At 37.6% G+C, this 24,449-nt stretch overlaps 1 protein-coding gene across 1 annotated transcript in view; it reads left to right on the forward strand.

Annotated features, from left to right (window-relative positions):
- MYO3B (myosin IIIB) overlaps positions 1-24,449 on the forward strand; it is a 243,282-nt gene that overhangs the window by 100,285 nt on the left and 118,548 nt on the right. The window contains exons 10-21 of the mRNA XM_088145192.1: positions 2,632-2,748; positions 3,971-4,075; positions 11,730-11,813; positions 12,433-12,635; positions 14,331-14,429; positions 15,503-15,617; positions 16,721-16,847; positions 16,965-17,175; positions 18,547-18,694; positions 19,247-19,400; positions 23,329-23,417; positions 24,285-24,414. Coding sequence (XP_088001318.1) covers positions 2,632-2,748; positions 3,971-4,075; positions 11,730-11,813; positions 12,433-12,635; positions 14,331-14,429; positions 15,503-15,617; positions 16,721-16,847; positions 16,965-17,175; positions 18,547-18,694; positions 19,247-19,400; positions 23,329-23,417; positions 24,285-24,414 — 1,582 coding nt within the window. The remainder of the gene's footprint in view (positions 1-2,631; positions 2,749-3,970; positions 4,076-11,729; positions 11,814-12,432; positions 12,636-14,330; positions 14,430-15,502; positions 15,618-16,720; positions 16,848-16,964; positions 17,176-18,546; positions 18,695-19,246; positions 19,401-23,328; positions 23,418-24,284; positions 24,415-24,449) is intronic.

Below are 24,449 nucleotides of genomic sequence, written 5' to 3' on the forward strand. Positions count from 1 at the left end.
ACAATTGCACTCATTTCACATGCTAGCAAGGTTATGCTCAAAATCCTACAAGCTAGGCTTCAGCAATACATGAACCGAGAGCTACCGGATGTACAAGCTGGGTTTCGAAGAGGCAGAGGAACTAGAGATCAAATCACCAACATTCGCTGGATCATGGAGAAAGCACGAGAGTTCCAGAAAAATATCTACTTCTGCTTCATTGACTATGCAAAAGCCTTTGATTGTGTGGATCACAACAAACTGTGGCAAGTTCTTAAAGAGATGGGAGTACCAGACCACCTTACCTGTCTCCTGAGAAATCTGTATGCGGGCCAAGAAGCAACAGTTAGAACCGGTCATGGAACAACCGATTGGTTCAAAATAGGGAAAGGTGTACGACAAGGCTGTATACTGTCACCCTGCTTATTTAACCTATATGCAGAGTACATCATGAGAAATGCCAGGCTGGAAGAATCACAAGCCGGAATTAAGATTGCAGGGAGAATCATCAACAACCTCAGATATGCAGACGATACCACCCTCATGGCAGAAAGTGAAGAAGAACTAAAGAGCCTCTTGATGAGGGTGAAAGAGGAGAGTGCAAAAGCTGGCTTGAAACTCAACATTAAAAAACTAAGATCATGGCATCTGGACCCATCAATTCCTGGCAAATAGAAGGGGTAGCAATGGAAGCAGTAACAGACTTCATTTATTTGGGCTCCAAGATCACCGCAGACGGAGACTGCGGCCATGAAATTAAAAGACGCTTGCTCCTTGGGAGGAAAGCTATGGCAAGCCTAGATAGCATATTAAAAAGCAGAGACGTCACCTTGCCGACAAAGATCCGCATAGTCAAAGCTATGGTTTTTCCAGTAGTAATGTATGGCTGTGAGAGCTGGACCATAAAGAAGGCTGAGCGCCGAAGAATTGATGCCTTTGAACTGTGGTGCTGGAGAAGACTCTTAAGAGTCCCCTGGACTGCTAGGAGGTCAAACCAGTCAATCTTAAAGGAAATCAACCCTGACTGCTCATTGGAAGGATTGATAATGAAGCTCAAGCTCAGATACTTTGGTCACCTAATGCGAAGAGAGGACTCTTTGGAAAAGACCCTGATGCTGGGAAAGATTGAAGGCAAAAGGAGAAGATGACGGCAGAGGATGAGATGGTTAGATAGCATCACTGAAGCATGAAACTGAGCATGAAACTGAGCAAACTCAGGGAGGCAGTGAAGGACAGGAAGGCCTGGTGCAATATGGTTCATGGGGTCACGAAGAGTCGGACACGACTTAACGACTAAACAACAACAACTTCCCTAACATGGCATCCTCTAGATATTATTGAGATTACAGCTTCTAGAATTCCCAGCTAACATGGATAATGGCTGGAAATTCAGGGACTTATTGTCCCACTACATCTGAAGGCTTGTTAGAGAATATAGCTATATAAATCCTGAGGAGGTGTGGAAGAAGGAAAATGCAGCATGAATAAGCAGAAGTGGAGTGCCTTCTACACATAATCTATCACTTCTGTGTCTTAGTAATTTTTTTTCCCAGTGGGAGGCTACATGTGTCTTTGGACCACCACTGAGGGAAAAAAGGTGCAGCAGTTATGGGTAGAAAGCACAGATTTCCATCTCCCTTGCTTTTACAGCTGTTTAAATCACCTTCCTGCTGCCAGCCGTTACAAGTAACTTGGCTCTTAGATACCAACATGTGCCCAGACTACCCTATTGCTTGCTGATACAGACCACTTTCCTAATTACTCCTATGTGGTTCTTCTGATATCTGATTACGTTAGGCAAGGAGCCTGTCTGGGCTGACTTACAAAGTAAAGAGAGCAATGCTTATGACTTCCTCTGTAAAGGAGGATTCTGTCATTTTGTTGCGGGGAAGAACTGTTTCCCTGTTACTGACATTAAGAATTGCTAGATCAGGGCAATGAACAATGTAAATAAAACCATTTAAAAAATTAATAAGGGCATTTTCAATTTCATATTCATGCATCTTTCAGAGTTATGTATCCAATAAAAATGAACAAGCAGGCATAATAGTGGAAAAATAATACATTTGGTAACTCAGTTCATTCTTTTTCTTTTTGTAATTTTAGTTGAGAAAAAAGTAATGCCTAGGTTCTGTCAAAATACACCACAGTAAGTGAAAATAGATTTCAGTGGTGACTGGCATGTAAAAGTGCTTTGTCTTCATTAAAATTGAACTGTAGGTAAAATGCTACAAGTGTAATAAATACATACATAGAGTACATACATAAAAATAATTGTAGACAATCTGTTTTTAAAACAAGCAAGTTCCATTCATGGGCTATTGTGTAGAATTTTAAAAAACTTGAATTATTTTTGTTGTGTCTTTTTATTACAAAGATAGATTTGAACAATGACATCTACAATTCATTTCTCTGACTTATATAACTGAAATTTAATAGATAGACATATTGCTTTTAACTTGGCATAGTTATAAATTTATATTTGGGAAAGATACGAGACCGTGTAAACAACGGTTTGATTTAGTGAAGTTAATATTTGACAGAAGTGAAAAATAACACTGGAAATTATTGCTTATTGCTTCATGTATTTGATATATTTACAGTGAGTTTCCAAGAAATACTGCTTAATTGTGAAACTTGTGATCTTTTCAGGATACAATTATTTATCAGCTGAAGAAGCGCTATGCAGATTTACAAATGTATACTTACGTTGGAGATATCTTAATTGCATTAAACCCCTTCCAAAATCTCAGTATATATTCTCCACAGGTAAGAGAGAATCTGGAGTCCTGCTTTTTAAAATATGCTGTATTGGGCAATCATATTGTTTATTTTATCAACTAACAATAGCAATTGATGGAGGGTGCTTCTTTATAATGTGTTTTTGAACAAAGAATATTAAGTTAGGATGACAAATTGTACCAATACTTCTCCTGCCATGAATAATAACAGTAATAATAATAATAAGCTGCCTGACTCCTGCAACTCTGGGCAGTTTACAAATTGTCAAAAACATTTAAAAACAAAGAAAGAACATGAAACAAAAACAACTCAACCAAAGAAGCAAAGATGGCAGAGAAAACAAACCAGGATAGGAACAAGGAAAACAAGAAAAGGGCATCAATCATCTTTGCCAAAAGCCTGGGTGAACAGTCACATCTTCAGGGCCTTTGAAACACCAGTAGGGTGCGGGCCATTTGAATCTTGGAGGTAACCTCATTCCAGAGGGCAAGTGACAGAGAAGTGCATTTCTGGGGTCCTAATAAATGGCATTTTTAATCAAAGGAATCCAGAGCATGCCAACCCTGCCAGATTGGACTTGGTGGTCAAATACTACCTGCTGTCTCTGGGCCCTTCATTGTTTTGAAGAACATTATATAGAGGGAATTAGTGGAGAAAAATAAAAGGGCAGGACTAAAATTCAGAAGTAGGGCACAAGAGGCGTATTGTCAGGCCCAGCCCAAGAACAATGATGAAACAGTCCAGACAAGTATAGTTCCTTTGCTTACATGTTATAGACAGAATCTTGCCAAACTAAATCTATACTACAGCAAATAGTGGATATACCCTGGGAGATTCTAGGGAGTGGCAACCCTGAACCTCTTACTCCTCCCATGCTCCTCCCGTGGACTGTGTTGTCTTTTGTTTCCTTTCCCCTGCTGGAATACACCCCCTCTTTCCTGATAGCCTTGATCTCCCACATCACTTTCCTCCTCATAGATATATTCCATCACACGTATGGATTCAGTCTTTAATATCTCCAGGTGAAAGAATGAAATAGAAACCTTTCTCTGGAAAGACATTGCCATTTGGAGTAGACACAATTGATCGCATTGACAAATAATTTGATCTAAGACAGCTTACCATGGACATAGAGAAGACATTTGCAGGAGTTGGGGGTAATATTGTTCTGCCTCTTTACATTTTGACATGTGTTTTTTAGTTGCCTGGTTCATATGCGGTGCTTTGACAAGTCTGTTTTCATATTTAGTTTTCCAAGCTTTATCATGGTGTGAAGCGTTCCTCCAATCCACCCCACATATTTGCAACTGCAGATGCTGCTTACCAAGGAATGATTACTTTTAACAAAGACCAGGTAGGAAAACATTTGCTTTTTTTAATACTTAAAATTATATGCATGACACAGGAAAATACTTCATTTTTTTAGACTTGAGATTGATTAAACTTTGTCAAACATGCTGTACAGAGTTTAATGAGTTTTTGAATCATGAAGGTCATAATTCTGTTTTAAACGCAGCTGGTAATAGAAATTTCTATGTAAGAAATCTGTGTAAGATTCTTAGTAAAGTATATTTAAAAATATAATGGATTGGTTTTGGAGTTAGTCCTAACTACAATTGAGCCATTGAAATCAAAGACAGTCATAGTCATGATTAATTTACATTTCAGTGATTCATTGAGTCTGTTCTTGTAATGGAAGGTATGTGCAAGGAGGATACTGGAATGGAAGATCAAGGCTATCAGGAGGGAGGGAGTGCATTCCAGGAGAGGGTGCAAGGCAAGCACTTTCTCAGTCCACAGCAAGACCGTGAGAAGAAGAAGAGGCTTAGGCTAGCCCCTCCCTAGAGTCTCACTGGGTATATCCACTAGTTGCTTTAGCATAGATTTAGTATGGCGAGATTCTGTCTTTAGGGTTTAAGCTAGTAAAGGAACTAGACTGGACTGCCTCATCACTGTTCTTGGGCTGGGCCTGACAGTTCTAACTAAATCTGTATCAAACCCATCCATGAGTATAAAAAACACAGGTAGTCCTAGCTTAGTGACCACTCATTCAGCGACTGTTCAAAGTTATGATGGCGCTAAGTGAGGAGACTTAAAATCAGTCCTTGAAGTTGTGGCCATTGCAGCGTCCCCGCAGTCATGTGATCACAATTTGGGTGCTTCGCAATCAGCACGCATTTACGATAGTCGCAGCATCCCGCTGTCACATGATCGCCATTTGCGACCTTCATTGTCAGTTTCCAACAAGCAAAGTCAATGGGGAAGACAGCAGGAAGTTGCAAGTTGTGGTCACATGATGTCACGCTTAACAACTGTGCATGATTTGCTTAATGACCTCAACCAGAACTGCTGTTGTAAGTCAGCATGGTCATGTAATTTTTCGTTCTATGACCATGTCGCTTAGCTATGGAGTTCCTAGTCCCAATTACAGTAATTAAGGGAGGACTACCTGTAATAACTGAGAATCAGAGGCATCTGAAAGATCTGATGTTTTTGTCAAAATGACAAAAACAGTGTTGTGCCTTCATGAAGCAAGCTCCATGATGTTCAAAGAAGTGAAGCTTGTGTTGCTGTACCACAAGGCTGTTTTCATTGTTTCCCTGTACCCCGGAGACATATGTGCTGGAAATGTATATCTTATAAGCTATTTCATTTGTAGCCTTTTTGAGCACACACTCTTGGACAAGCATAGGTTTATTTCTATGTAATGTGTGAAATGGCCACAATAGCAGTTACAAGCAGATGATTAGAAGATAATTGATAAATGTATGCTATTGCTTTAAGTTTGTTTCAACTATTTTTCTTATATCACTTGTTCATTCCTTTGATGAATATATTTTACATGGCAACATATGCAAAGTAAGAGCCATGCTTGGGTGTACTCAAAAAGTCATAATTGTTGCTGTATAGATAATTACCTGTATGATACAAAGTAAATAACAGAATATTTTCAAATTGTATCTGAGATTCCATCTGATTAAGAGCTTTTCCAGTGTATTGGTTTAATCTCATTTTCCTGTATTACACATCTCATAGAATCAATAAAGAAGCTGCATTTCTTTTTAAGGTTTGTGTGGCTGTTTTGTATCTCCCAGCTGTCTCTGTATGCAAAGAATTTGCACATACTAGCAGGGTATGTCCAAACTTCATAAAAAAGCTGCAGATGTGATATAGCTTGATTTCAGCAAAGTTGAAGCAAAGATTTCTTATAATATCCTTGCTGACAGTTGACTAAATGTCAGTTGGGTCCTACTGTTATTTGGTTGAACAGCTGTTTGAGCAACCATGCCAAACCCATTCTCATTCGCATCTTTGCATCAGCATGGAGCTAGGTCCTGGGAGGAACAGGGTCTGTCCGAAGCCATGGACTGCTCAGCGGTTTTATAAGCTAAATGTACGAATCTGAAAGAGGGCTTCTAACAATTTTACAGATGACACAAAGATAGGTAGCCAGTGTTATAGAGTGTAGGTCTTGCATTTTAAAAAAAATCTAAGACACTTATTGTAGATGGGAGAGATATCTTGTAGTGATATACATGAGAACAATCTGATAATCTTAGTAATAAGCTGAATGACATGGTGAAGACTGAAAAACTAATAGTCTGAGGTTGCATTAACAGAAGGAGGATAATTTCTGGGTCATGGAATGTAATCTCTACACTAGCCAGACCTTATCTGGAGAAATATGTCAGTTCTTGGCACTATATTTTAGGAGGACATTGACAAAAGTGGAAAGTGCCAGAGATGAGCAGCCAGGATAGTGACAGGGCTAAACTAATTGGGTGTTGAAGGAAGAAGGAGAAAGGGGGAGGGGGTAGGAGACAGCAATATTGCTTTAGAAAGAGAGAACTAAGATTTTCCTCCAACCTCAGATATAAACTGGAATTTGCAGGATGAAGTATTTCCAAGTAGTAAATTAACACAGTGGTAACATTTGTTCCAAAGCTAGTCTTCTCTAGAACAAAAGGGAAAGTTAACTTACTACTTGCATTAGAATTTGAGCTTTAATCTGTTTACTTGTGTTGCACTTTATCTTTTATTGTCTCTGATATCTATATTTTTTGTACATGCTGAATAAATTGTATGTTTTTAATGCAACTTGGTACTTCTTTACATCAGAGTTGCTTCTGTAGTACTATTAGATCTGTCATCATCTGCCAGAATCTTATATCATCCTTAATCTTACTATGGGAACCCTTTTGACATATGTTTATGTTTTGAACAATTCTGTGTTTTTATCACTTTTGCCACTGAATATTTTGCATGTGACTACTTGAAGTGGAAAAAGGAATATTTACATTTTCTTTTAATTTTTTAATACATTAATTTTATTTAACACTTGACAGATTGATCTGTCTTCAAAGGAGTAAGTGCTGATTTTCCTAGTCATAGCCTCATGCTACAAGTGTCAAGGGAAAGGACTCCAGTTAAAGGCATCCTTTTGGAAGATCAGTTTCTACCAAGTAACTACCAAGCACCTACAGCAAGGCAGGAAAGTGGAGCCTGGATATGTATACTCAGAGGGCTTCTGAGAGAAAAGGATAAGACTCCAATCTTTCAGCAGTAGGATCAGCTGGACACTTGGGACAGTCCCAAACCATTTTTCTTTCTTTTTTTCTTCTTTATTTCCAGTTTTTTAAAGGGACATTAATGTTTTGTGCCTGACACATAGGCAGGAGTCTAACCTGCGTAAGGGAGATGGGATTTCCCCCTTCCCTTTTTTTTTTCTTTTTCTGAAATTCTTTTTCTCAGAGATATAGAGGAACTTGCATAAACAAGAGTTATTTTTATTTTTAGCTTCTGAGTTCAAGAGGATAAGAACTCTTTTGTATGCTACTGAGAAGTGGGAAGACAACTTTGCCTGTATAGCCAAGTAGAAGACATCTAGAGATAGAAAGCATGTCAAACGCAAGGGGGTAGGTGGCTTGCCACGCCAATGAGGCAAAATGAACCAAACGCTACAAATGGAACCCATCAATCCACTTGAATTAAAGAAATTGGAAACAAATAGAGTTGGAATTTCAGAGGGAGATGGAGGAGAACCTTTAAAAAATTGTAACTGGAGAAAAAGTAAAGATTAAAAAGGTTAGAGATGGAAAGAAAGGGGTAGAGATAGAGTGGACATATCAGTTGTAAAGGGAGAGGTTAATGAGCAGAGTGCCTTTTTCCGCAACCAATCAAACACTTCCCAGCAGTTTCTTTGAAAAAGTAGAAGTTTCCAGAATACAAGGTGAGGATCCTGGCCCCTTCCAACGATTTTGAAAGAACTTGCCTCAGCTCTAAGTTGGGAGAAAATCAATATTTGAAGTTTCTGAGACACCTATATTTGGTTGCCTATTGATAGTGCCTTATGAAATGGCCTGTGGTGAAATACATCAAGGGTTTTCAAACTTTTTTCTGAACCTGTTAGTTTAAAAAAAAAAACACCCAGAACTCTTGATGAAGAGGCAAAGCTCTAGCAATAGGAAATTGGCTGCATCCAAATGAACTTTTGTCCTGTCTCTCACAGAACCCCATCAAGTTCTCTGGAACCCTAGGGTTCCATGGAACACAGTTTGAAAACTGTCACCACAATGCACTATTTAAGACAATGGTTCTTAAACTGGGGGTAATTTGGATGTATCCTGAGAGTAATGGAGTAATTTGTAGTTGCTTGTTTGTGAATCAAGGATCCAGTCTGGGATTGCCACTGCTGAGACACTTGTGTAAAACATGAGTCTGTTTGGGGTTTTTGGTGATAATGAATTATGTGAGACCAGAAAAGAGGTAATTGGGTTAAACGGTTTAAGAACCACTGATTTAAGAAAATGGTGAACTCCAGACTATATTAGGATTGACAGCTGAAAGTTCAAGAACTACACTCAGGTCTCTATAGCAGAAGGCACCTGATCCGCATCAGACCTTCACCTACAATATGAATAGAGTTTATACTACCTGATGTGAATGTGCAGGACCCAAGACAGCCAAGGAAATATTTGCACTGATGCAACTTGAACAATTCATGGCCCAGATACCAGACCAGATCTATAATTAAGTCTTTCTAATGGTATACAAAACCATAGACACAGAGGGAGAGATGGACCAGCAACTGGTAGAAGTCAGACCTCAGGGGACACTGAAAATGTACCAATGTGACCACTCCAAAGTGAGGTGAGAGGACAATCAACCAGCCCAACAAAATTAACCAGGGAGCCACACCCCATCTGATGCCAGTCACTCCATGTCAGATATCAGCTACACCACATCAAGCAACACACAATCTATAACCAGACCCAACTCCATATGCTTCAGATGTGGAGACAGTAGAACTTTTCAGGAAAGATTGTTCCAAAATAAAGGTCCAGTAAACCAAGTTGAGTCCAGAAGCTTTGGGCTGGGGAAACCTCCCAGTAATGACTTTCCTAAATTCAGTGAGGATGCTATTCCACCTCTAAAGCAAGTGGCTGTGCACCCAGAAGTGGCCTGGATGATACTGGAGTTACAATCTCTGTTACGCATACCTCACTTGTCAAGGACCAACAGGCACAGGCAACATGAATGCAAATGCATCTTGGCCAAAGGCAAAGCAGAAGCTACCTCAGTTAAACTACTTTGTCAGTGGAAAGGCTGGAAAAGGGAGTGGGAATTGCTGTGAAGGGGAACCATTCTTATGCAGTGCTATTCAGGGAAGATTTAGCAAAACGCATATGGGAGACCGTCCCACTAAGGAGAAGAATCAGGAGTTAGTCAAACTGGACGTCCTAACCTTGATAACAAGGGATCACCCAGACCCTACCTTGGAACTGGGGACACATTTGTAGGAGATTCAGCCAGGGCAAAGGAGCCACGTCCAGGTCTAGGCTTTGAGTAAAGCATTAAGGTAAAAAGCCAGGTGCCATGGAAACCATTTCTGCCTGTGCTTAGGTCAGATCAGTAATCATCAGGCTTTGTGACTAGAAGTCAGAAAATAAGAATGGTTAATTCAAATATTAATTCATTTTCATAGTAACACACAGTTGGGATATTTCTGATATAAATGTAATGAAAACACAAATTCAGTTATATGGTCATGATTTTAAAGAAAATGGAATGCAGCATTGCAGAATTGGGAATCGTTATGTCATAAAGATTGTAATCTTCCCCTACTTGTTTTGTATGAAATATGGCAGAGAGAGATGACTATTGACTAAAACAAAAGCCAATACATTTAGTTAGGGATGCTGTTTGTAGGATGTCTACAGTAACTCTGATGGTGTATTTTTAGATATACTATACATTCTAAAAAAACTCTAGAAAATAAATACAGGCATATCACTATTTGGAACAAAGAGAAAAAGAGGTGATGTGCAGGGATTTTCAAATATATTATGCTTGGTGACTGTTAGGAGGAACTTTTTCTGGTTTTTTTTTTTCCTTAAAAGTAGAACAACCAATAAGTACTATGAATAGTCGTTCTTCTAGGATGCTCCAGGACAAGCAAGGTAGAGTTCAACTAAATGGGCAGCTGCTGCCAAAAACATTAATCATGCATTTGGCTTCCTTCCTCTACCATAATACCTGGTGGAACTTGTAGACTGGTTAGATTTATGTTTCACTCTTCATCAGTTTTTCAGTGGGTCATTAAGTAAAAAAAAATCAGTCTGTAAAACACATTAATACAAAAAAATTAATATATTCCAGCATTAAAGAGCAGTGTAAGCAGGAAAGCCAGTCTGGTCTAGTGGTTAAGGCTCCAGGCTAGAAAGCAGGAGACTGTGAGATCTACTCCCGCATTAAGCATGAAAGCTGGCTGGGGGACTTTGGGCCAGTCATTCCCTCTCTCTTAGCCCACGATGTCAGGCTCAGGTGACAAGCTGGCTGGTCAATTCCTGTCACAACTAAAGGGATCAACATTTGGTTGATCTGAAAAAAAGTAGACCCTGCACTTGCGGGAAAAACACTGGGAACTAAAAAAAAAAATCAGAGCAGTATAAGTTATTGGATGTTGTTATGCTATGTTGTTCTTCATTTTTTTATCATTGCTCCATGCTAGTGCCTTAACCTGTAAGGGATAAAATGTCATATCGTTGCAAATTTGGTATGTCAGATGGAGAAAGTGCAGCCAAGAGCATCGCTACTATTTTCACAGTGGTGGTCATGTATTTGATACAAGGTCTGATTTGGCACTTGCACTTTCTCTACAACCCAGCTCACTAGAGCCTGGATACAAACTGGCCAGCACAGGGAAAAACCTATGTAATTGTAGGAAGTAGCCTGTGTAAGCAAAAATTGTTTCCAAGATAGCCAGAGAGGTTGCATCCTAATATTGTCAATTCCATGGGCATAGTGGCTGTTAGGAAGTTTTCACCCAGCTGCATTGTTTGAAACAATCCCAGATTATTATGTTTGTTTGATTCACCTCCCCAATTCTGCATGCCATTACTTCATTGGGAGCAGCCACATCCCGATGCTGAAGGTTTCAGTGGACATTCTTTAAAAAAAAAAAAAAAAAAACCTCTAAATTTTACCAGCAAAATAGTTTATTTTCCTATTTGTCACTACTGTACAGGGTCATTCATTATGTAATCACAGAGTCTAATGTCACTAATACAAATGCATCCTGCAGGAGCATTTGTAGAAGGGACAGAGATCCAGTAGAGGTTCTCACTGAAGGAATTTGGCAGAGACAGAAATTTTAGCCAATTCTCTCTGTATTCTCTATTATCAGCAGTCTAGATATAGAATAGAATAGAATAGAATAGAATAGAATAGAATAGAATAGAATAGAATAGAATAGAATAGAATAGAATAGAATAGAATAGAATATTTGTATATGTATAAGTATATGTATATGTATATATTTAATACTTTCAACTGGGCAATTTTGGAAGTTTCTGTTTTATACTGTGCATGGTTGTTCAACTCTTCAAAGAAAGTATAATTTAAGATAGTTAAATGTTTAAGGGTATGTTAAAGTGCATGTAAATAGGGATGAAAGTATATTCCTTGAGTTACAGACTATGCATCTTCACTTCTGTTTTGTATGTCAGTGCATAATCATCAGTGGAGAAAGCGGTGCTGGGAAGACTGAAAGTGCCCATCTCATTGTGCAGCATTTGACCTTCCTGGGAAAGGTATTTACTGCTGCCACATAACTCAAATTATAATACTGTAAAGTACTGGCTGCATTTGCATGCAATCTTAAACTCAGATTTAGTGCAGGGGTGAGCAGCCTCTGTCTCAACTGATTATACTGGGTTTCAATTCCCAGCCACCAGAGACAAAATGGCCAAGTTGAAGGATGCTGAGAGTTGAAATGTAGAATTATCTGGTGGCCACAGGTTGCCCACATGCTGATTTGGCAAGGATGAGCCTGAACAAATCTTTGGGTTCATGTTTATGTTTCATGTATTTTATTCCCCTCTCATTTCCAGTGTATCTTGTGACAAGGTGATTAGAAGCTTATGCTTCCAGTTTTAGTTAACTTCAGTCTAGTGTTACAATAGGTTTTGGATTCTTTGTTAAAGTGTAATAATACATATATAGTGTTAGAACAAAAATTGAAAAAAAGCAAGGTATTTATTTATTTAGTAGGTTTTTTTATATAATAAAAACAACTTTTTAGATTTTCAACTGCCTCTTGCTGATGTATTTGCTTTAAGAATAGGATGAGGATAGGAATGTTTTAAATGAAGTATGAGGGACCATATAGTTGACAGAGGAAATTCCTTGTGACCTTTTCTGTCTATGAAGGCAAACAATCGTGCTTTGCGGGAGAAGATCCTCCAAGTGAACCCTTTAGTCGAAGCATTTGGGAATGCGTGCACTGCTATCAATGATAACTCTAGCCGTTTTGGGAAATACTTGGAAATGATGTTCACACCAACTGGAGCTGTAATGGGAGCAAAAATCTCAGAATACCTGCTAGAAAAGTCCAGAGTTATAAAGCAAGCTTTGTAGGTATAATTTGGACTGTTTCACTTGAAATATTTCTTTTATTATAAAGCTATTGGCAATGTTACTTTCAACTGGAAAAGGTCAGAGACTTCTAAGTATGATTTTGACTTTGGCGCATTAATATCTGGCCTGTACAAATTATTTGGAGAGGCATTTTGCATAGTGCACCTCGAAACTCCTACTTGAAGTGCTGAGGTGGCAGTCACAGCCTACAGGTGCCTTCTGTGCACATACATGTATGCCCAGGTAATCTGGGGAGGGCTTTGAAGGAGTTGTCCAAGGAATCCAGTCATCTTGACACTTGGAACAGCAGATTCAACTATATGATGCCTTTAGTTCATGAAACACCCTTCCAAATGATTTGAACAGCCCTAATTTGTATAGGGAGTAAAACTATAGAGCTATATACATCCAGTTGCCAGTATTTTTTATTTTATTTTATTTTTTTGAATTCATACAGAAAATGGATGGGTGCAAAATAAATATTCTTTAATTGAAAGTATTTAATTTTTATTAAACATATTTATAATCTACCTGCTGTTAGAGAATCTCATGGTGAGTTATAATCTATCAAAAAAACAAGGGGAAAAGTGAAAAATAAAATAAATAATTTGATTTAAATCACACATAATAATAATGGTAACAACACTGATAGAAATGTGCTTAATGGACAAAATGCATGGTCAGGCTTTGAATGCTAAGTTCCAGATGTGAAAGGAGGAGGCCAGGTCTTTACTTGGCGCTGAAAGATAGATAAGTTTGGCACCAGGCTGGCCTCCAGGGAAAGGACAATGCTCAGAGATATCTGGCAGTAAGGCCCAACTAGAAAAGATATAATGAAAGAAATGCTAGTAGTAACAGTTCATTTCCTCTTAGCAAGTCATCCCTACCACAGTAAGGCAAATAGCCTGAAAACTATTTATTTTTCTGTGTTCCTGCTGTGTGAAAGTGGTTAAGCTTAGCAGTGAAAGATGTATACAATGTGAAGATAAACCAGAATGTAAGTTAAGCTGAAAAGTGTTGGGTTTTGTTGTTGTTGTTGTTGAACACTACTGTGCACTGGAATGTGATCCTTGGATTCTGTAAGTCCTCAAGTCCAACACAGCATTTGCAGCAACACAGTGAGCACTTGGGAACTTTGTCCTTGCTCTCTGTCCTTTCAATCCAAGGTTCAATGTACTTCAGCATTCCCCTGTAGAACTCAGAATTATGTACACAAGTCTTTATCAACCTGGTGTATTGGACTACAGAACACTTCATTCCCAGACAGCATGGCCAGCAGTCAAGGATGATGAAAAATAAGAAAATTCAGGATCCAATTTTTAATGTTAAAAAAATGTAAGGCTCTCCCACCACAGCTCAGAAGAATAGCAGTTGGCTGTTGACTGAGGGAAAGGCAAAACTCAGTAGACTTGGTTTCTTAGTAGTAACATTTCAGAGCCTTCTCTTTCCTGATGTCCTTCATCTATTCTGGGCTTTAACTCCCATCATCCTCAATTATAGAGCAGGGAGTCTGGGGCTGATGGGTTTTGCAGTCTGCACATCTGGATTCTTTTAGGTATATAAACAGAAACACTGTTAGGTGGTTTGGGGGAAGTATTGCTTCCTGAATCTGTTCTATGTACTATTTGAAATTCTCAGATTAAAGATACACCTTATTTCTATGCTCTATAGTAATTCTTTTTCTCTAACAGAGGAGAAAAAAACTTCCATATATTTTACTACATTTATGCTGGTCTTTATCATCAGAAGAAACTTTCTGAATATAAGCTCCCTGAGAAAAAGCCTCCCAGGTAATTTTTGCTAACTTATACTTATTGCTAGTTATAACTAAGTATTGATTAGCAATTTGTTTTGGTGAGATGTTTTAAAATCTACCTTAATCATTCCCCATGTCTTAAGGATCCACTGTAGTCCTCTCACGTATACAACTGTATGAGCAAGAAGAAATGCTATTATTTATATATGGTTTAATTAAATTAATCAAAAATAAAAAAAAGTTCATCTAATTATAGTTTTGCCACTCTCTTAAATTTAATCTGTTTTCCAAAATGGATGATTATAAAGTTAATGGTATGTATTAGCATTTTAGGCAAACAAAACCAAATGAATTGTTTTAAACTGGTACATTACTATTTGAGTAATTAGCAATATTAGGCCAAATTTTGCCTTTGGGTATTCTAGTTTCTGATCTCTCAAGGAGCTCGCCTTGCTCTCTCCCAACTTTGTGACTGACCCAAAATTTATCTGACTGTATTTTTTGGAGTTTTCATTTTGAAAATAATAGCATAAAATAAAAGGATAGCTAATAATATGCTGGTCATGATGGGTAGTAATGGAAAAAAGGAGATAAGAGGGAGAGGTTAAATGTGTCTTTGTACACTTTGCAAATAGTACATTTCCAATTCCTTGTAAGGGCTTCTGCTTCTAATATTTGTTTGCTCATTAGATTTCTATCCCACCTTTCATTCAGGAGCTCAAGGCAGCATACGCAGTAGTCTCTCTTCCCATTTTCTCTCCACAACAACCCAGTCAGGTAGATTGAGCTGAGAGTAGACATTTGACCCAAAGAATACATTTGTTGATTATGCAAGAATATGACAATATGTAGGAAATAGCTTTTATTTGTTGAGAGACTGCAATCTGAGTTGAACTGATAGCTATGCTAGCATAAGATATGGCTCACTGACTTAGTTGAAATAAAACTTTAACAAGGGTTTAATATGAGCTTTTAGCTCAGTCTCAGAATCATGTATAGGTTTATCGAAAGTGATCTGAGTTATGGATTTGACTTTCAGGCAGCAGCCTTATTACTTTACTTTCCAGAAACTATGCAGTATTGATCTCAGGTATCTATTTTATGCAGGTATATTGATAATGACACAGGAAAGGTGATGCATGATATTATTAATAAAGAATCCTATGGAACTCAGTTCGAAGCAATAGAGCATTGCTTTCAGATCATAGGATTTACTAAAGAGGTAAGTGATGACTTTTTACATAGCTGCCAGAGTGACATTGGCTTTGCTTTAAAAATTTATATTTTTCTGTGGGCAATTTAATTCAGGCTTATTCAATATAATATCATTAAATGAATATGAATCTGTACAATGGCGGCTGCCAGATCAGGTTCAGTTAAATCTATGTATGGCCTATACAATACTTTGTGGTTCTCCATTTGATTGGGATGAGAGTTTGCCTACTCTCATTCTTACCAAGTGAGAATAGAACTATGATGAATATCAACTGTGGAGTAGTTCCCTGGAGTTAAATCACTGAACTTGAATCAGTGCTAGACTAGAGGAGGAAGGGCCAATAACTGACACTAATAACATCTTATAAATTCCGCCAGAACCACATAATTAGCTCTGAAGCTAACAACAATAACAATAACAAAAGTTAATAATAAACAATAATAAAAGTTTCTCAATAATTTAGCTGAAGACATTTTATCAGCCAACTGTATTTAGGAATAAAGTTTGAGAAACTGATCAATTCATGATTCTACCAGCCCTTCCCCCAAACCTGCCAGATCTCATCTTAGCTTCTTTTCTGATACACTAAAATCTCTTTGAACTCTACCTTTGGTGCTCACATTGCAGCAGGAAATTTCTAGGATTTGTCTTGCATGGTGCTAGCCCACCTGTTTTGGCAGATTTCTTTTGTGGGCAGAAAAACTGGTATATAAAGAGTTAAAATAAACATTCTGGCACTACTCAGAATAAATGAATCAATCAAACAAACAAACAATACAAACTGGATGTTGAAGAGGTGTCAGTCTAAGCTAGGAATGGATATAGGATGATAGAAATACACATGGAAGTAAAGAAAAAAATGAATGACATGAATCCCCCTAGGACTATGCAGCGTGACTGTATTAGATCAGCACCTCCCAGCTTTTGCAATGACCAAAAGTGATAAAGTGTTGAATATACATTATAATCTGAGAAGAACAGCATGGCTTGATGCATCTGGATTATGGAATTATGTGCAGATAATCTATCCTCAGAAGGTATGTGTACTTCAAAGTGTTTTGTTGGAAACCTGTTTCTGTTTATAGTTCTGACCTTCCTATCATTTTCAGGAAGTTCATTCAGTGTATCGAATTTTGGCTGGGATCTTAAATACAGGAAACATTGAATTTGCTGCCATTTCTTCACAACACCAAACTGATAAAAGTGAAGTGCCCAATATGGAAGCCTTAGATAATGGTAAATATTTGCTAAAATCTCTGAATTGTCCTAATACAGAATATGCATAAGGAAATCTAATTTCACACAAGATGGTTAGCACTTTGGCTCCTATCTTACAACATCCCTGTATTTCAGCTGCTGCACTACTGAGTATTGGCTCAGAAGAACTTCAGGAAGCTCTTACCTCACATTGTGTTGTCACAAGAGGTGAGACTATTATCCGAACAAATACTGTGGACAAAGCAGCTGATGTGCGAGATGCCATGTCAAAGGCTCTTTATGGCCGACTCTTCAGTTGGATTGTAAATCGGATTAATACCCTGCTGCAGCCTGATAAAAATATATGGCAAGTTAACAATCAATAATAGCATATTTGCTTATTGAGACCTATATATTTCTTTTTATTTTACTTAAGGAGTTTACTGTTTATTTTAGATAATGCCTCAGAATGGCTTGCATGCTGTGATTCTGCATTTTTTGTTTCTGGGACATTAACTCCAGCGTTTTCAAAGACTTGATTGGGATTTAACTAAGTAGGTCAATGGGATTCACGTGGGTTAAAATCATGTCAGCTCCTTGGAAAGATACTAGAAAATGTTTTCATTACATTATCTTTTATCTTCCTCCTATTTTTCACTTTATTATCTTCACCATAAAGTAAACCTTTGGATTCAATTCTAGTCATTATCCTCTTGGGCTTAACTATCCTAATACATCAATACCAATGTATCCTTCATTCAAAAGTCTGATAATTCTGAGACCAAAAGTAACCCGTGGTTGGGTTGGATAAGCCTCTCAGCCAAGGGAAAGAAGCTTTGCCAGTGAAAGACTTTTCCCATCAGCCCCTAATTACTCTGCAAGGGCAGGTCAGAAGCAACCATTGAATCCAGCGCCCCTTAGTTCCCTTGAAAAGTACCAGGAGCGATTCACTTTTCCGTGCCAGTTTGGCGTTAACAGAAGGATTTTCCCACCCATTAATTCCAATGGAAGGGAAGTTAATAATAATGAATTTGGCTTGGCTGACATGAACCAACATGACTTTTGGAATGGTAGATGATCTACGCTGCTAAGGACTGCTCCATGGGATAAGCAACCTGATACCCTCCAGATGTGTGAATTTTAGTTCCCATCAGCTCCAACTAGCACAGCCAAATATAAGACGTTTCAGAAGTTGTAATCCACTATAACTAGAGGGCACAGGTTGCTAGTGTCTATTAGCTGCTTTATAGATTCAGTTTAAAAATGTTTTGCAGTACAATTTTTAATAAGAAATGCCATAGTTAAGTTTGTCAGGTAGGGAATCATCCACTGTAATTTTTTAACTGTGTTGGTAAATGATGATTTACTTAGGAGTGTGTATATTTGTGCATCTGATCATTTCCGCGCTAGTGATTTATAGTATCTTCATAGCCTGTCCACATTACTGTTATTTTGGCACAATGATGGTTGGATGATGTTGAAGATGCTATACATCATCTAGTGCAGAAATGGACTCTTTTTTCTTTAAGGCACTCATATTTTCAGTGCTAAGTCTTGTCCCTGAAGGAAATACTTATTGTTTTTAGTATCTCACTTCACAGTAGTATCGGAAAACAATTAAAAATAAGCACGGATTCAAAAGCTGAGCTCATAGGCCATATGATAGCCTTGGTGAAAAATAAGGAACATATTACAGTATTACATTGGATTTTAAATTTATTGGTTCATTTTCAAACAGCAATGCTGAAAGTGGAATGAATGTTGGGATATTGGATATTTTTGGATTTGAGAACTTCACAAGGAACTCATTTGAACAGCTGTGCATAAACATTGCAAATGAGCAGATCCAATTTTATTTTAATCAGCACATATTTGCACTTGAGCAGGTAAGTTTGTAGCAAATTCTGTAGGCTAGGCTTGAGACTTGTAAGACCAGTGAACCAAAGGAGATGATTTTTGGTATGAAGTTTATGACTTAATCTGTCCTCTTTGAAAATAAATGTTTTCCCAGAAGGAGAAAAAGCCTTCACCATATGAATTTATATGACACATACACAACTTCTATGAACACTGTACTATATATAGCAATTAAAATTTGATATCTTTTTTACATATTAAACAATGTATTTATAATACATTGTTTTTGCATGCCATTGTATGCTATTACCTTAAAGAAAAGAGACTGTTCTTTCCACAAAGCAGTAGAACTATAAGCAATATATGAACTTTAAATATATGAAAACCAGGAACAATTGTAAGAGAAGCTGTTTCCCAAATAGTAATTAAAAAAAAAAATCACTAAGCACCAACATGTTTTGAAAATTGCCTGCCTTATTCTTTCCTCAACTTTGCAACTAGATGGGTAAGAAAGGCCAGATTGCTGAGATGAATATTCACATAGTGATATTTATGACTTACTAACTTTTGTAATATTTTAGATGGAATATCAAAATGAAGGAATTGATGCTGTCTTAGTTGACTATGAAGACAACAGACCACTCTTAGATATGTTCCTTCAGAAACCAATGGGGTTACTTTCTCTACTGGATGAAGAAAGCCGATTTCCCCAAGCAACAGACCTAACTTTAGTTGGTATGACCTGTCCAGAAATCCCAAATTGTTACATGTATACAGAGAAGAAAAAAGCAAGAGAGCAATTAATATCTTTATAAAGTTTAAATCCATGCTGACTGCGCTAAACTCTTGGAGTCAACTGATTAAATTGTTGAGTATTTTTATAATAATTACAGATAGACATCTCCATATAATAAACAGTTATTAATGGAAGCAAGTGAATGCATATCAGCTCAGCTGATATGTGAATGCAAATCACATTTGAGAGCTTTCTGCTGGTTAAGCAATTCCTGAATAAGAAGTTACATATATGGAGAATTGAGCAGAGCCTTTATGAAGCTAGATGCATAGAAAACTGCAGCAGGAAGAGATAGTTACTTAAAAACTGGGAAAAAGTCCTACCCCCATTAGAAATACACTATGCTTCTGCAGCACTATCTTGGATCTCAGCTGTTATATTTACCTGTCCAGCTGTGTGAGAAATAAATGAAAGTTACATCTTAGAACCATTTTTGTAACCAATATTTAGACTGATGTGTCTCGTAAAAGAATTTCCTTATCAGGCCAACTGACATTTATCCCATCGAGAAAGATACTCAAAAATTGATATTTTCTAGGGTTATCATATGGAGATATATGGACAGTTTTCCAACAATTTCTGAATGCAAAGACTGGGTAATCCAAAATCAGCTGTGTCATTCAGTAATGGAATCAGGAAAGTACCATAAATGGGTTTTGGCTCCTTGTTTACTTTGTTGGTTAACTGTCTGCACCCCACCTGAGTTGCAGAAACTGCTTGTTGCCCATTTTGTGCCAGCTGATCAAACACTAGGAATTTGCACAACCTACCCTAGACATCTGCCAATATTGGAACTAGAGTTCCAAATTGCTGCTCAAAGAGACTTTTCTGTTTTCAGTGATGATAACTAAAAATAGTGCCACACTCTGCTTTTCTGTTATTGGCTAAACTGAGAGTTTTTGCTTTCATTTCCATATATCAGTAAGTCAACTAACTCTGTTGCATATCTAAAATGAAACAACTGTAATAAATCAACTGCAGAAAAAAATAATAAAGTTACCAAACATAGCAACCATTTAGTAAAGCTGATATAAGCATAAAATATTAGAGGTTTTTTCTCAATATTCTGAGTCTTCCCTCTATCCACAAATTGTTTTGAGATCCTTATGGAACTATTGTGGCATAATGATTCAGAGAATGAACTAAAGACTAGGAAATTTCTAATTGAAATTTCACTTCAGGAATGCATTTATTAAGTGATATTAGGGAAGACAAATCTGCTTTTTTCTGAGTCTCTTTCCATCATCAGTACTATGGTGATAGTATTAACCTATCTTACAGGAACATACAGTACAATAGATATAGAAAGCTATATGTTTTGTGAGTTTTGTTATTATATATTGATATACAGAAAATCTGGTAAAGCTTAAAGTGATATTGTGATATTGAAATTGTGCTTCAGATTAGAAAAATTCAGATTAGAAAAAGGTAATAAAATCTCATATGAGTTTTACAAGTTAGCCTGAAAAGGTGGCTGGTTTATTACTTGTGGGCCCCAGAAAGCAAGTCTGCATTCTCTTCCTTCTTTCTGCCTTAAATGAGTGGATAATTCCATACATATCCTAAATTATCAAAGTTTCAACATTGCCAACTGTCCCCTGCTTCACCTATCTAGACATCATTTATTACAATCTAAAACAAAAGCCACACCATTAAAAGAATAGTAAAACTACTAAACTTAAAAACTAAATTAAAATGATGTGTTTTCAAAATAAAGAAGTGAGAACTAGTTGCAATTACAAAAGGAATTTCTTTTATGGTTTAGGGGCAATGCAGGAAAAGCCATTTCCATATGCCCAGTGAGCATGCCTCTGTGAGATAGGCATTTTCAGGGGGATTAGACCTATTCATCTTAAAATCTGAGAAGCATATGATAAACGTCAGGACTATTTCTTAGGACTCTTCCCCACAGATGCATTAATGTGCATTGCTCCAGTCTCTGAGTTGGCAGAAAAATATGCTAACATAATTTGCACTGTCCTGATGACTGAGTTCTAATCTGCCTAAGTCCTTATATCTTTAATGCAGGACAATTTAAGGGCAGCAATTGGTAGATTCTTTTGGCTTTATTTCCCTTCTCACTCAGTGTCAGCAGCTGGTGGGAAAATTACCACCAATTGCTTTCCTTAAAATGCAGTGGATTGAGCATGGACAAATGCCTAGACTCGTGGGTCTAGTCACCTTCCAAGTTGGGCAACTAAAGCCTGGGTGACAGGTTGCCAATGTAGAGATGCTTCGGCTATTTTTTACCAGGAGTCTACATGTCTTCTGAAAAACCAATAGACCTGTTTCCCAAAATAGCCAGTTGATAGATTGGTGGTATGGAGGAGAGTACAGAGTAGTGTGAAAAGGCTTCTACAGCTTCATCTCAGCCCACTCTCTATCCCACCAATCAGTCAAGTGGGCTATTTTTGGAAACAGATCAACAGTACAGTATTCCAGAAGCCTGGTAGATAGGTTTATTGTCTTCAGCTCCCAAATATCCCAAATCAGTAAGTGCTCAGAAAACCTTTGATGCATTTATTTGGGACAGGGCAAGCAATACATCTTTTTCCCAGTTCAAACTGACCAGCAACCCTCTTTTGAAAGATCACTGAACACATATTTCATAACCAGTCAGTGGTCTTCCAGAAAATTGGTATAGAATAGTATAGAACCCCAATAATTCCTGAATGCAGAGTATGTGCCAGGCATTACATGAATAGGCGTCTGGTTTCTCCAGCAGGCCAGGCCAGTGCCTAGTGTCTGGAGTGGAGGGAACATACCTACAGCAGCCTCAGTCAGTAGGAGTTTAGCAGATGGCAACCTCTGACCCCCTCGCAATCAGAATTAGGAATGAGTTATCATATATCATCTGTAGGCCACAATTTATATTTGGAGAAGATAGAAAGCAGTACTTTAAAAATGGAACAACCAAGGGTGAATTTAGGCTGCTTCCACAGTAGACTGGGGATATACCTTAAAAACAGTTAGAAAATCATCTTTGTGCCATGACTAGCAGGTTGTGTGAAACAGCCTTTAGATTACACTGAGATTGGTATGTCCTTCAAACAGAGGATTACTTTAAATACAGCACTGGATTCTGTAAACTTGGTCACATAGCTACCATGCAATGGAGAGTTAGCCTGAGGAGGTTTTTCACAGAAATACAAGAGAAAAGTGATTTACCTATGTTGCTGAGCTAATTACTATGTTAGGTAAATGGCAATAATACAGAATAAAAAACATCATGGGAGCAATGTAGGCTGCAACTGGTATTGAGGGGGAAATAGTTCTGATTATATGGCCAGGAAGCAATTATAATGGGCAAGGCTGATTTGCAATCCAAACAATGGACCATTTTTAATATTTCTAGTTCTGATATTCAGAAAGTAAATACAAATAGTCACATAGAAGAGAGAAAAGAAAAATGGCTATTGATATACAAAAGAGGAAAAAAGGAAAAAATCAGTAAAAACATTATTAGGAAACTACTTGATTACAGGTTATATTTTTCCCTTCCATTGTACCCTGACTGATAATTGCAATCAATATGTAGTATTTGTAAACATTAGGAATTGTTTCTGATTTCTATTTATTCTATACCTTTCATCTGTTTTGGTTTCTTTCCCCTTTGAAACCATGCTCTAAATATCTGAATTTGCCTTGTTGGGTAATATATGAGGGAGCCAGTCTTGCCTGAATTTAGTTACATTTCGATTTTGAATCTATATCATTAGTTTTGCAATTGCTGTGTATTCTTCAGGTTTGGTTTCCCAATCTGATATCATCAGCAAAGTATCTCTTTTCCAATGTGAAAAGATTTGTCCTTGTGGCCATCAAAGGAATGGACCGTTAATGTAGTGTTCTTTTTTTTAAAACAAACAGATAAATTTGAAGATAATCTGCGATGCAAGTACTTCTGGAGACCCAAACGAGTGGAGCTCTGTTTTGGCATTCAGCATTATGCTGGAAAGGTAAAGTTATATAACTTGTACTAAATTCAAATGTAATAAATTATCCAGTCCTTAGATTTCCCTTAAATGACTTTCAGGTTATTTTTCTCTGCTTAATGTTTTTAATGAGTTTACATTTTAAAATTTGGAAACTGTTTTGCAACCTATGGTATTTTAGCCTCTGATGACCAACAGGACTGAGTTGGATGGTACAGTAGACTTCAGATACCCTCAATCCATTTGGCAGGGCATTGATCCTAATTCTTGATTTAAAATATGGTGGTACATCTGCAGCTCATAGTATTGCTGGTCCCCTTCCTCCTTATCTGTCCCCTGGAATTGCAGCTGCTCCTGTTGCTGTCCATTTTATGAAGTGCCTTGTTTCTTTAAGGCTGAAGGCCACAGTCTTCTCAGTGCAGAAGTCAAAACATCTGCTGTTTGGTCCCTTCCTTTATGGTTGCCAGGCTTTACGAGGAACAGAACATTTCATAAAAACAAACTCTTGAAAAGCTCAGTGACTAGAGAACTTTGTATCAGGCTTGACAGAGAGGTCTCTGTATCTGGTAGGTCATCCAGAAACAGGGTCTTCTGCAAAATCAGCAATGGCTGCAACACTGAGATTTCAGGAGAAAAAGGAGAAGCAAAAAGAGATGGGGAGCAGAGAAGTTTAACTTTTCTTGTATAGCAAGTTGTACTGAGATTGCTGAAGAGGGAAAATAGTTGTGGGTATGTGCATATGAAAATAAGTACACATACTGTAAATATGTGTGGGTGACTGAGCACTGCACATGGCCATGGAAGGAAAAGTTGCCCATCCTTTACTTGAAGTACTACAGGTGACAGAAGCTTGTGGGAGCCTGTTTCACATTTAACTCCCACATTTTATAGGTTCAGTATGATGCTTATGGCTTCCTTGAGAAGAACAGAGACACCCTTCCTGCTGACATAATGGTGGTATTGAGGACTTCAGAGAACAGACTTCTTCAGCAGCTATTTTCAAGCCCTTTGACCAAAACAGGTACAACTCATCTGAAGTCTGTTAAAAAATAAGGG

This window comes from Python bivittatus, unplaced genomic scaffold (assembly GCF_059951505.1).
Source record: "Python bivittatus isolate LINGU-HERP-01145 unplaced genomic scaffold, Pbiv_v1 ctg000480_np1212, whole genome shotgun sequence".
Classification (NCBI taxonomy): Eukaryota; Metazoa; Chordata; class Lepidosauria; order Squamata; family Pythonidae; genus Python; species Python bivittatus.